Below are 12902 nucleotides of genomic sequence, written 5' to 3' on the forward strand. Positions count from 1 at the left end.
TGGGGTAGCCGTTGTAACTATACTGAGAACTTAGAACTTATATCTCAAGGTGGGTGGCGCATTTACGTTGTAGATGTCTATGGGCTCCAGTCACCATTTAACACCAGGTGGGCTGTGAGCTCGTCCAACCACCTAAGCAATAAAAAAAAAAGTGAATGTGCCCAACTTATAAAAAGACCAACCTCAATGTTAGGAAATAGATTATCTCGACAAGGCTGAGAAAGGAAAATCCCAGGAACAATCCGAGCAGACCACCGCAGTTCGCCAGGAAGTCGGTCGTACCGAATAGTTCTGAACGTTTGAATGACATGTAACGTGGCTTCGTATACTTAATAGACCTCAATCTTCGAATAACTGTTATTTTTCATCAATCTGCAGAATTTAAAATTAATACATTTCACGAAAACTGACGGAGCTATGTTGATATCTATGCAGCCGAGGAACTGACTGTTTTTTAATGTTTATTATGTCAGATCGGTGAAGGTTCCTTGACGACCTTCAAACACGAGGAGCAAAAGTTTAATCATCATAATTAGATGCTGTTCCACTCAATACACGGCCTCTTATAAGCGAGCATGGACGAGTGCCATCATCCCGTCTATTACTGTCGCAAAGTAATGATTCGTTCAAGTTAGAAGCATGGTGCAACTGTTACACAATACAATAAAGACTTGACCTGATGTCTCAGGCGTCTCAAGCTTCACGTGATGTCTATATGCTTTAGAACACTACGTAACAGATAGGACCCTTAGCTTGTTTACCATTTTCTTATCAGCTCACAGTCGTCCACTGCTGGACATAGGCCTCCCCCAAGCCTCGTCACAAAGATCGGTCCTGCACTGCCTGCATCCAGTTGACCCCCGCGAACCTCAATAGGTCGTCGATCCGTCTTATGGCATCCATTTTGCCTACCCACGCTACTTCTTCTGGTACGCGGTCGCCACTCGACAAAATATGTAAACTAGTGTCCAAAAGTGTTCAACTTCTACTTACTTTTCCGATATGGTGTTGTTTATACCATACGTTTGAATATAGTTTTTCCAATACTTCTCCAAATGAAATGTCGACATCATCATTCCAGCGTTATAGTCAACCATATTACAGGAAGGGAGGCAGTTGCAAGCTTTTATCTCTGTCAATGAGGAATCTGACACTCGTGCTGTTGCTAATTCTTCTAAAATGTAAGTAAATCGGAGCGTTATTGGGATATTTCAAGGAGTAACACAGCAACCTCACATGTCCTTTTTCAAACGAGGGTTGTGGAGAGTATTAAGAGGTAGTCAGCGACTTGGCTCTGCCTCTGGCATTGCTGAAGTCCATAGGCGACGGTAACTATTCACCATCAGGTGGGCCATGTGCTCGTCTGCCTACAAGGACAATAAAAAAAAACCTTCCGAGCATATGGGATTCTTTGGATTGATATTTCGAGCAGTGTTAAGTATCGGAGGGGCATGTAGGGTAAATTCAAGAGGGCTTTTCATATGTTGAAAGTCCTTCAAATAGAGCAAAGCTATACTACTGGCCTGAACAAATACGAATGTTTGCTAAGTAAGGCTTTGGCCTCGTGTGGACTGTATGTGCCGTTTTTGTGAGTTGATGTTTATCAGCATTGATAAATATCCACCATCAAATTGGTCGTATGCTCGTCTGCCTTCCAAAGCAATAAAAAAATGGTTTAACTTTTGGTACCACTTTACAACATAAATTACGGTAAATGATTTAAAACCCGTATTCCAAGTTCTGTATTGATTAATAATGTCAAAGAAAGGTACTTACATCATGATTTACTCACGAATAAGTCATGTGTTCCAGTTAGAAGAATAGAACATGTACATATATGTAACTGGTGGCAAGGCTTGTTGTGAGCCCTCATGGGTAGGTACTACCGCCCTGCCTGTTTCTGCCGTGAAGCAGTAATGCGTTTCGGCTTGAAAGGTAGGGCAGCCGTGCTGAGACTCGAACTTATATCTCAAGGTGTGTGGCGGCATTAACGTTGTTGATGTCTATGGACTTCGGTAACCACTACACACCAAATGGGCCATGAGCTCGTCTAACTATATACGCAATTAAATATATAAATGTATAGAGAATAGAAGAAAACCGAGACTTCCTCGTCACAGTCTAGCTGCAATCTGTAGGCTTGGGTAAAAGTTACTTGTGAGCTAGTCTAACTATAATATATCCAAAGTCTATTATTTTTTTAATGAAACTACAATTAATTCATAATGGCCTTTATAGGCTAGTGATTAATACCTATGGCGGCGTCCATACAATCATGTTTTTCCATCGTACAAATCCTATTGCTGATGTGAACTGCAACAAAATATGATATTTGAGAATACACAAAAAAATTAATGTTAATAATGATTATTTCAAGGAAGCGAACGCGTGAAACTGCTCACATGGCATATAAAACCCGACGCATCCACATTTCTTGAACGTGTAGTTTGTCAAGCATTCCAATCGACAATTGTTTGGGGAGTAACTCTGGAAATATCTAAGTTGTCGCTCGTGCGGAAAAAAGCACTGGCGCCTGAAAGATGAAATGTTAAATTTTTAGTTAGGTTTAGTGTAAGTAATAATAATAATAATTTATTGCATTTCAAATTGAATAAAAAAAAAACAACAAAAAGAAAATAAAAAAAAAGGCAAAAGGGCTATCCCGGGGCGGGGTGGCGATGGCGTTATCCTTAGATGTAAGGAACGCCTTCAACACCCTGCCCTGGTCGGTGATCGCGGGGGCGCTGGAGTATCACGGCGTCATACCTCCACCGACTGATCGGCTCCTACCTCGAGGGCAGGTCGATCCAGTGCATCGGACACGGTGGGGCGATGTACCGCTTTCCGGTCGAGCGCGGTGTTCCGCAGGGGTCTGTCCTGGGCCCTCTGCTGTGGAACATCGGCTACGACTGGGTCCTGCGGGGCGTCATTCGGGGTCCCCTCCCCGAGCTGAGCGTAATTTGTTACGCCGACGACACGTTGGTCGTGGCTCCGGGGAGGGACTACCGAGAGTCTGCCCGTCTGGCGTGCGCAGGCGTGGCACACGTCGTCACTAGGATCCGACGGTTGGGGCTCGCGGTGGCGCTCGACAAAACCCAGGCCCTGCTTTTTCACGGGCCGGGACGAGCGCCGCCTCTGGGTGCCCACCTCGTGATCGGAGGCGTCCGCGTCGGGGTCGGGGTGACCGGTCTTCGGTACCTCGGCCTCGAACTGGACGGTCGGTGGAGCTTTCGAAGTGAGCGACTTCGAAAAATTGGGCCCTCGGCTGATGGCGACGGCTTCCAAACGTCGGGGGTCCCGATCAGGTGGCACGCCACCTCTACATGGGGGTGGTGCGGTCGATGGCACTATACGGCGCGCCCGTATGGTGCCACGCCCTGACCCGCCAGAACGTCGCCGCGCTGCGACGTCCGCAGCGCGCGATCGCGGTCAGGGCGATCCGAGGATACCGCACCGTCTCCTTCGAGGCGGCGTGCTTGCTCGCCGGGGAGCCACCCTGGGACCTGGAGGCGGAGGCGCTCGCTGCCGATTACAGGTGGCGTAGCGACCTCCGATCTAGGGGGGAAGGGCGCCCCGGCGAAGGTGTAGTTCGAGCGCGGAGGCTCCACTCTCGGCGGTCTGTGCTGGAGGCGTGATCTCGCCGCTTGGCGGACCCGTCGGCCGGCCTCCGTTTCGTCGAGGCGGTCCGCCCGGTTCTCGCGGACTGGGTGGGCCGCGACCGCGGATGCCTCACCTTCCGGCTGACGCAAATGCTTACCGGCCACGGATGTTTCGGCCGGTACTTGCATAAGATAGCCGAAAGGGAACCGACGGCGCAGTGCCACCACTGCGCGGACCGCGACGAGGAAGACACAGCGGAACATACATTGGCGCGTTGCTCTGGATTCGACGAGCAACGCGCCGCCCTCGTCGCGGTTATAGGAGAGGACCTCTCGCTGCCGCGCGTCGTGGCTACGATGCTCGGCAGCGACGCGTCCTGGAAGGCGATGCTCGACTTCTGCGAGTCCACCATCTCGCAGAAGGAGGCGGCGGAGCGAGAGAGGGAGAGCTCTTCCCTTTCTGCACCGATCCGTCGCCGTCGAGCCGGGGGCCGGAGGCGGGAATACGCCCGTACGTCCCGGCCCCTGTAGGTAGCGGCCTCCCCCCGGTGAAGGTCAAGGGGTGACCTGAGGGGGTGAGGCCGCGCGGCGCGCTACCAGCACTCTAGCGCGCTGCCGTGGAGTGATTAGAGCGACCGGTCGACGGTGTATCGCGTCCCGACCCGGCAGGCTGGTTTTGGTCCAGCGGGGTATTCCGGGACACCAGCGGCACCGTCTGGGCGGCCCGACGGGCTGCCGTACCGAGACGGCCGACGTTTCAAAGCCTTCGATTCGCCTCGCTCCGTCGGCTGGGCGTCCTTGGGGTGAGCCGCGCCGTCTGGTTGTAGTGTTGACCGCGGTAGCCCCCCTACCTCACCCGGGTTCTGACCTCGGAGGGGATCGGACGTCGGGTGTAAGAGTGCAGGGGAGTCGTTTAGTGGGTGGGTCCTAAAATCCTTGGGCTCGCGGTCTGCTCACAACACCATGCAGATCGTTGAGTCTCACATACCCCGCGCGCCCCTTTTGCGCGGGGACCTCGTAGGAGGTTCGGCCCTCTACCCGAAAAAAAAAAAAAAAATTGTGGCTCAGCTAATGCTGTTCAAGGTCGATAAATCGAACAGCGCTGATTTTCAGTCACCCCCCGTTTCCCTTTGGTTCATTGCGGTAATGAAGGCTAGTGTGACTAAGTGTGTAAGCGACTTGTTCCTTCGTACTTGGCTCATCAGATTCAATAATTATTGCATTAGACGCCTTTAGCTCTAACGTTAGGAGCAGGTTTAAAGACCCCGGTAACCGTACTTGTCGAACTCGGCAAGGGGTTCGTTGGGAAACCTAACCCATGCATCTGCCTGCTGAGTTTCTCGCCGGATTTTTTCAGCGGGTTGTAATTCCGATCCAGTAGTAGATTCATTCGCGAAGCACTTGCTCTTGAGTTGTTAGGTCTACTATGGAAGCGCTCGGGCAGCTGTTAGCAAATCCCACCCCTTTTGGCTGAGCCCTTGGCCGCCCACCTGTCCTGGTGAAACTGGAAAGGCCCTCGGGCCACCAGTAATTCATCATTCATAAAAAACTTGGCTAATAGCTTAATCAATTATATCTACTGACTTGTTGGTGCAGTAATTAGCGCTCCTGTCTGTTGCGCAGAGGGTCGTGGGTTCAATTTTTACATCGGTCAAACATTATGTGATCAACAGGTTTGTTTGCAGCGTAAGTAATTAAAAATATTTTATAAATAAGACGATCATCCAAAATAATGGGATGAAATTCATATGAATTCATTTTAATTATGTTTAGTTAAAACTTGTTTTGTTAAATACTTACTGCTCCAGGAATACTGGCTTATTTAATTTTGTTGATGTGCTCTGAATTTCAAATCTAAGTGATATCGATGAAGTTTGGCCAGGCAGTGCGATATAGTGGTGTAATAAGGACTGAGGTAAATCCGCCGGGTGATATAAGTATAGCTGAAATTCACGGTGTTTTTTGAATGGTACCACATGGATTTTTCCAATTTTTTGGACAGGGTCCTTAATGGCAGTTACTGGTTTGGCTCTGCTGGCCAATTGGTCAGGGAACCCACAATCGACCGTGACCACACATTAAAAGGTGAAATCCGTCCATTCTAGGATCCATTTCTATCCATCCATCTAGCATCCATTTCTAGGTCAATGCTCAATCAAGGTCTACTTTATAAAGTAAAAAAATACTTCCTTTACATAATATTTTGCCAGTGTCATTTAGTCACAAGTATAGAGCCGAGATTAAATTTTAAATAAAAAGTCATATACCAATATTTGCATACACTGATACAAAGTGCTAAGATTGAGGTATCTAGCAAAAGGTTCTATTATCAATTATCTTATATTTAAGACAAACTTCAAAATTATGGTCACTTAATTTAATTTTTTTAATTATGTTACCTTGAAACCGTCTTTAAGAACATTACATAGTTTATCTCTATTCATAAGGTTTTCTTTTAATATAACAATTAAATCTGGTTCAACTCCATTCTTCTGCAATAAAAAAACATTAGTTTAATAAAAGCAAAGTCAATTTAAGGGTAATTTAATTTTGCTTGAAATACAAATAATAATATAGTCTTCTCGCATTAAAACTGTATAATCTCAAAACTTACTAATTTTACAGGAGAGTGTTTTAAAGGCTTAACATGTGATATTTTTCATATTAATCATCTCTACTACGTTTATTTTTTATTTTTTACCAGTTATATTATCTGTATTTTAAAGTAAGATAAAATTATGTATTAATTTTGTTAAAACATAGGTAATTGTCAAAACATAGGTAAACTAAAACTAAACTACCCTCTTTTGACAGTATTTATTAGAAAAATACTGGTGATACCAAATGATTCCGTATATTAACTCAATTTCGAATATTTTTGTAAATTGTACACTTTTAATGCGAAAAAACGATATGCAGATCGTCTAGTCGGCTATGGGTTCAATTATCGGTCGGAATCAGTATCTTTAATATACGGTTACTAGATTGTTTTTAATACGTATTCCAGTTGTTCTTGTAATTTTCTTGGATTTGTAATCCTGGCATCGATACCACAAGTGAAAATTTTGGGCCTGTTCTTTTGAAGGAAAAAAATATATTTGCTCATATTTTCTTTTTTAATAAAAAAAATCATCATGGTCCTATTTATCGTGGGTTCCCAATCCAAGAGCTTTAGAGAGCCATTTCTTTCACTCTCATATACGGCTTCGCTTTTGTATGACCATCGGGATACTGTACTGTTTGTACAATGCATACTCTTACGTAATCTCTATTTCCCTTTCAACCTCCTTCATCTCCTAATATTTCGCAAGTCCCAAATGAAGCTAGTTATTTGTATCTAAACTATGTATTACTGGAATTCGGATTTACTGGAATAAATATCATAATTAGAAAACTGCACCGATCTTGGGACGCGGTTTTACTGTATTTTCCTACTCTTTAAGCCAAAATAAGTGACAGCTTTGTGGCCGTAACGTGCAGCATGGTAATGCGTCTAGCATGGGCCAAATAGCACTATCACGAGATTTCACTAAAAGTGAAACATATACAAATTTACCCTTCCTCTTCTTGGATATGTATCAACATCTAGACTGTTGTAGCCGACGTCTTTAACATAGCCTTGACTTTTCTTCGTTGCCATCAAATACTCGAAATCCTGATGTATACTGAAAAGCAAATTAATAATTTTCAATATAAAATTATGATCTCACAAGAACCCAATCTGGTAAAAGTCTGTCAGACATCAGCTGTTCTTCAAGCTGTGTTATTCCCATGTCAGCTTTGAATTCAGCATATAAATCTCTTTTAATGTATAGAATAGCAAAATAGAGCTTCTGTCAACACTTAGATCCTTAATCTAATTAATAACAACAACAGATTACTTTACTTTTCCGTTCGAAAGATTTCAGATGCTGCTAACGTATTCATTGTGTAGCAAACTCCTTGGGAAGTGAGAACTCTGTGGAATAAGCTTTTGCAACTTAGTTCCTTGTTATGCCATCGGCACATAGAAGTGAAATCTTTAAGATCTGGAGCAACCTGAAGCAAACCCAATTAATCCTTTAAATGATTATGTTTTTAAGTAACAAAGAAAAGAAAAATAATTCATAATGTAATGAATTTTGCATTAAAGATTCTGGTTTTTAATTAAAAACTTATAGTAATGAATAAGATGTTTCAAATACGTCATTGTTGACGTCTATGAACGACGATAAAAACTAACTGGTTAAGAATTGATAGTTTTTGGTTTCTGAAGATAGCAACATTTTTGGTTTGCAAATTCTGTCCCATCCCTCTCTCGCACATTACCTAACGACGCGTGCGAGCGAGATCGCGTGGCGACATCCACTCATGAAGAAAAATGTAATGGCTGAACTACCACGCGCGCGCTACGTGTCTCTGATGTATTTTATATGTAAATAAGTGAAATTGTCGGTGTTTCTCATTGCCTATCGGTACGAGCCTGCAGTAAGGACTACATAAGTGCGTCCTTCTTTTACCACAGAACTGTCGATTCATCTCGTTTCTGTCCGCAGTCTGTGTCTTTTTTTTCCTACCTATGCTGAGAGCTTTGAGAGGCTATTTCAGCGTAACCTTAACTAGTAGGTAAGCTCACGGGGCTCAACCCTGAAGACGTTGCTAACACGAACCCTAGCAAGAGTCTACCACCGGATCGGAAAGGCGACTCACTGAGAAGATCCGGCGAGAAACTCAGTGGGCTGTGTCTGAGGGTAATGTGTCCTTCAATTTGCAACGACCAAATTTAGAAAATTTGAAATATTTCGTAGAATATCGCTTATTTCGCGTCTGCACTGACTATCACATATGTCGAATGCTGGTCTGCCTATACAGAAAATTAAAAAAGTCAAAACCCATCTATGTAAAAATTATAAAATTAATTACCTCTAGTAGCCTATTAACAAGGGTGACATTAGAGTAGAACCGATTGAAGTAAACAAAATCTTTGTGATGAAAGTGTTCAACATTGCACACTAAAGATACGTCCTGGAATTTTTCCAATTCAATTTGGCTGAAACAAATATGAAAAATATATTTTATTTTTGGAACGTATGGGACGATGCGGAGGGCTACCCTAACCGGGAAAAAACGTCCGTAACGTAAGATTTTTATTTATGTATAGTTAGTCTTAGTATGATGGCTATAGTGTCTAATCTATAGTCAACGTGATGACGGTTATTATTATTATTCATATAAATAGCTGTTGCTTTGTATATTATTATTATTATTTTTTATAAATCATTGTGAATAAAATAAAGTTGATAGCTTTGTAAAGTAGTTTTTTTTTATGTGGCTGCCGGCTCAAGGTGGGTGCCGGCATTTACGTTGTAGATGTCTATGGGCTCCGGTAACCACTTAACACCAGGTGGGCCGTGAGCTCGTCCATCCATCTATGCAATAAAGTAAAATAAACAGTGAATACAACTCGTGAGGGCCCTTTGTTCTAGCGGGGTATCCTAGGATAACAACAACAACAGCATCCACATATTTGTGCACATTTGGAGCTGTGTGAATAGTCAACTTGCAACTCTTAGCATTTTTTTAATAAATAAAAACACGCTTGGTATTCATTGTCCATAAAATTTTAAGATGGCACATGTTGTATGATGCCGTCCACGTTTATCTGAATAAAATTATTAAGCGAACCCCTGTGGGTGGTTATCAAAATTTCATCGGTTTCTTCATATAAGTGAGTCGTATGGCTTTGGCGTACCAATTGAATTTTGTGCCCGAATATGGACAGAGGTACTCGCTATCTACTGTCTAAGGCATCCGGTAACTAATGAATAAACTCCTCTGCGGATATTTATATCCTATCGTGATAAACAATTAACATCTAAAAGGCTCTGAGTTTGACTGATTACGTCAATAAAAAAGAAAACCCACTCGTCTGGAGTAACTTCTTCACGCGAAACTTTCGTCTGTACTTCATAGTAATTGTAGATAGATGGTACATTTTTTTTCTGAGGGCATATTGTGATCGACGGAAACGGAACCTGGAAATAAATTTGGAAAAAATAATTGCTTGTTTTTTGTTTGGTTCTTTTTTAATTCAATCGGTAATTTTATATCATTGCAACGTAATGACAGAGAGAACAATACATAATTTTCTGTTTCGCTACAGAATTCAGTAAATATGCAATGGGATCATGCTACGGAAAAAGGTCTACTGATTTATATAATACCTAGCGGCCCGCTCCGGCTCCGCTCGGGTCTTTAACAAAAATTTCAACTTCATTGTTTTATTTTTTTAAATAATAGAACATTTATTGTGGCATAACTATAATAGTTAGACATATGCTGTCACAACACTTTTTGTAAATAATAATGTGTTCTACAAAGTCGTAGTGCATTATATTATTCTATCATCAATAGTTTTCGCAGGGCACGCGATGTAATGAATATTTTAGGTATTTTTTTACACCTTGGGTTTCATTATTGAACATTATTGACTGAACATTATTGGAGTTTTTTCAAAAAATATGTCACTCGGGAATAGTGTAGCTTCCAAACAGTGAAAGAATTTTTCAAATCGGTTCAGTAGTTTCGGAGCCTATTCAATACTAACAAACAAACAAATCTTTCTTCTTTATAATATTAGTATACACATGTATTTTTTTCTTTACAACTTACCTCATCAACAGACACTAATCTTTCACTCAAAGTGACTATTACGGGACTCGTCTGCCACTTTATCCAAACATTATTTATTGCGTAAGCACACATGAGCACACTCGCTGTGAAGGTTATGATCCAAAATATCCTGAAAATATAATTTAAGCTTACAGCCGTGACAAATCGATTCCATTTTTTTATCTATGCAGCTTTTAATTTGATACTTCAATCTATAAACTTCTTGCTGATGCAGATAGACTTAGGGATCCGCAGAGGAGTGTTTGCGAATAAACCTTCTTCTTCTATATCGTTCCCTCACTACTGAGGATCGCGACCACATTCGACGTACTTCCAATGTGCCCGATCATGGGTGCCATGGACTGCATGGTACAGACTACCACCGAGTGCTTCTCTTGCTAGATCTGACCATCTGGCTGGTGTTCTGCCCACGGCGCGCTTGCCCTCTAAGCGACCCGTAATTATGAGCTTCTCTAATTCATGTCAGGGAGACCGCATGATGTGTCCGAAGAAGCTCATAACACGTTTTCGGCAGATGGAAGAGAGCCTTTTTCGGATGTCTAGCTGCCTTAGAATGGACTCGTTTGTTCTCATGACAGCCAACTGTATTCGTAGCATCCTCCGCCACACCCACATTTCAAAGGCATCGATCTTTTTGATATCCCGGCTTTTTATGCACCATGTCTCCGCCCCGTAGAGGAATATGGGAAAGATCAGTGCCCGCACCAAGCTTGGTCAGTGTATATTTTTGATTAATTTAAAGGTGGCCCCCTAATAAAGTTCTTGGGAAACATTTGTTTTCATTCTATTTCACTAGTACAAATTTAGAATACCGATACATTTTGTATGTGGAGTCCGTCTCACTTACTGTCTCTTTATTTGACCACTTTCAATTTCGCTGAATAATTTTAATCATCTAAGATATCTCATTCACTGATTCGAATTTTACTTTACATTATACGGTTCACCGTGACCACAGTATTTGATTATTTAAATAAATTGAAACAAGATTATTTTTGTTTGAAATAACCCTTCAATATTTACCTAACGAAAAGGGGAATTTAATGAAAATGGTGATAAGCTTATATTTAAAATAAAAACTCACTTTTCTACCGGGTGTGATCCTCTTTGTGTCATGTACCTAAATCCGTGTAGTGTTGTGTTACTTGTGAATTCAAAAAACATCTCTAAAATCAGTGATTTCTGGCGCTGCCGTTTTTCTTTTCTCGAGGAATCACTGTGTGCAGCGACAATTTCCTTATCAGATCTGAATGTGGAAACATAAGATAATAATTCTATAAGATGTAATAACCAAAAATTATGTATTTTTTATGTACTTATTGCGTAGATGAGTAATTTCTCGGCCAATTTGGTGATGGGTTGCAAGAACCCATAGACCTCACAACGTGAATATCATACTTGAGACATGAGGCTTGAGTCTGAATTCACAGTCTCAGGAAATAGACGGGGTGATTTTACCCGTGCATCTCCTTCGGATAAATCACACAGTCATAATTAACACGCGTAGGTATGAACTTAATGACTTCACACCTCGGTCCGATAACAAAATTACAATTATAATAATGTAAAGGCAATGAGACTCTACTCTCTGCGACTGAGAGATAAAGTATTTGAGTCATAATTTATAATTCCACAATATCGTTTATTAAAATCTTGACCTAATATGCCTATCGACGTGCAGTCATAAGATGCCATACCTCCAGCACTCTGATTTGGCAGTCAAGGCTCTGATTTCCAGGCCTCGTCATATTAGTGCAAGCTATGTATAAGTAAAATACGAGATCTTTCAACGAATTAACAACTTATCTTATGAGACGAGCCTTAGGAGTGGCACTGTCAATTCTCGTAGTCCAAACATCAGAGAAGAGGTTCACCACCAATAATACAACTTGGTTAACGAAAATACACACATTAAGAAATGAAATTTTAATACACTAATAAAATGTACTCACTCCATAGTTCAGGTACTAATAAACGTCCAGCTTAAAGGAAAGGCAGCTTAATTACTGAAAAGCCTTTTTTTTTCTTTCATGCAAATGAAGGTTTTATATTAATAACATTTTGCTGTCAAGCTTAATGTGAGCTACGGGAATTCGAACCCTCAATTATGAAGGCTTTATGATACAATTTCCATAAGGAAATCCATATTATACTAATATCATGTAGCTTTTATTAGATTATGACCTAAAAAAAACTAATGGACACATCCAAACTAATTAATTAACAAACTTATTTTACTTACTACCCTTTCATTATATTAATTGAAACACGCTAACGTCCTTGTGTCTTTCACGCGAATAATGGAGTGCGAATTATAAACATTTTTCAAACAAATTCATGACAAAATAGTAGATAAGTTTTTTTCAAACGGCTAGAGCTGACATCATCCTATCTGTGGCATTCGTTGACCCTGTTGCGTCCTAAAGTGAAATAAACTTTACTAAGAAACCAACGGTCTTTCTTTATTAGACCCTTATGAATGGACATCTTAACTGGCTTAGGCCAAATACCAATCCATCTTGGTTATTGAAATAGCTCTTTTTGGCTCAAGAGACTTTAAATCATTACTGGTGGTAGGACCTCTTGTGAGTCCCCGCGGGTAGGTACCACCACCCTGCCGATTTCTGTCGT

At 41.7% G+C, this 12902-nt stretch overlaps 1 protein-coding gene across 1 annotated transcript; it reads right to left on the reverse strand.

Moving 5' to 3' along the window:
* Nucleotides 1-200: 200 nt before the first annotated feature.
* On the reverse strand, nucleotides 201-12280 carry LOC110386864 (pickpocket protein 28). The gene is made up of 13 exons (XM_021353290.3): nucleotides 12224-12280; nucleotides 11356-11517; nucleotides 10251-10380; nucleotides 9504-9613; nucleotides 8502-8628; nucleotides 7486-7637; nucleotides 7156-7264; nucleotides 5999-6091; nucleotides 5400-5542; nucleotides 2403-2533; nucleotides 2254-2313; nucleotides 994-1174; nucleotides 201-372 (listed from the first exon to the last, which is right to left on the reverse strand). Exons 1-13 carry the CDS (start codon nucleotides 12226-12228, stop codon nucleotides 330-332), a joined length of 1446 nt encoding a protein of 481 aa, XP_021208965.2. The 5' UTR covers nucleotides 12229-12280; the 3' UTR covers nucleotides 201-329.
* Nucleotides 12281-12902: the final 622 nt, after the last annotated feature.

This window comes from Bombyx mori, chromosome 9, assembly GCF_030269925.1.
Source record: "Bombyx mori chromosome 9, ASM3026992v2".
NCBI classification, from domain to species: domain Eukaryota; kingdom Metazoa; phylum Arthropoda; class Insecta; order Lepidoptera; family Bombycidae; genus Bombyx; species Bombyx mori.

Excerpts from the sequence above, each read along its gene's own strand:
- LOC110386864 (XM_021353290.3), bottom strand. Across the intron at positions 7,638-8,501 it reads TTGTTAATAGGCTACTAGAG|GTTGCTCCAGATCTTAAAGA; the intron begins GTAATTAATTTT and ends GGTTTGCTTCAG. Across the intron at positions 5,543-5,998 it reads TTCTTAAAGACGGTTTCAAG|CTATACTTATATCACCCGGC; the intron begins GTAACATAATTA and ends CGTGAATTTCAG.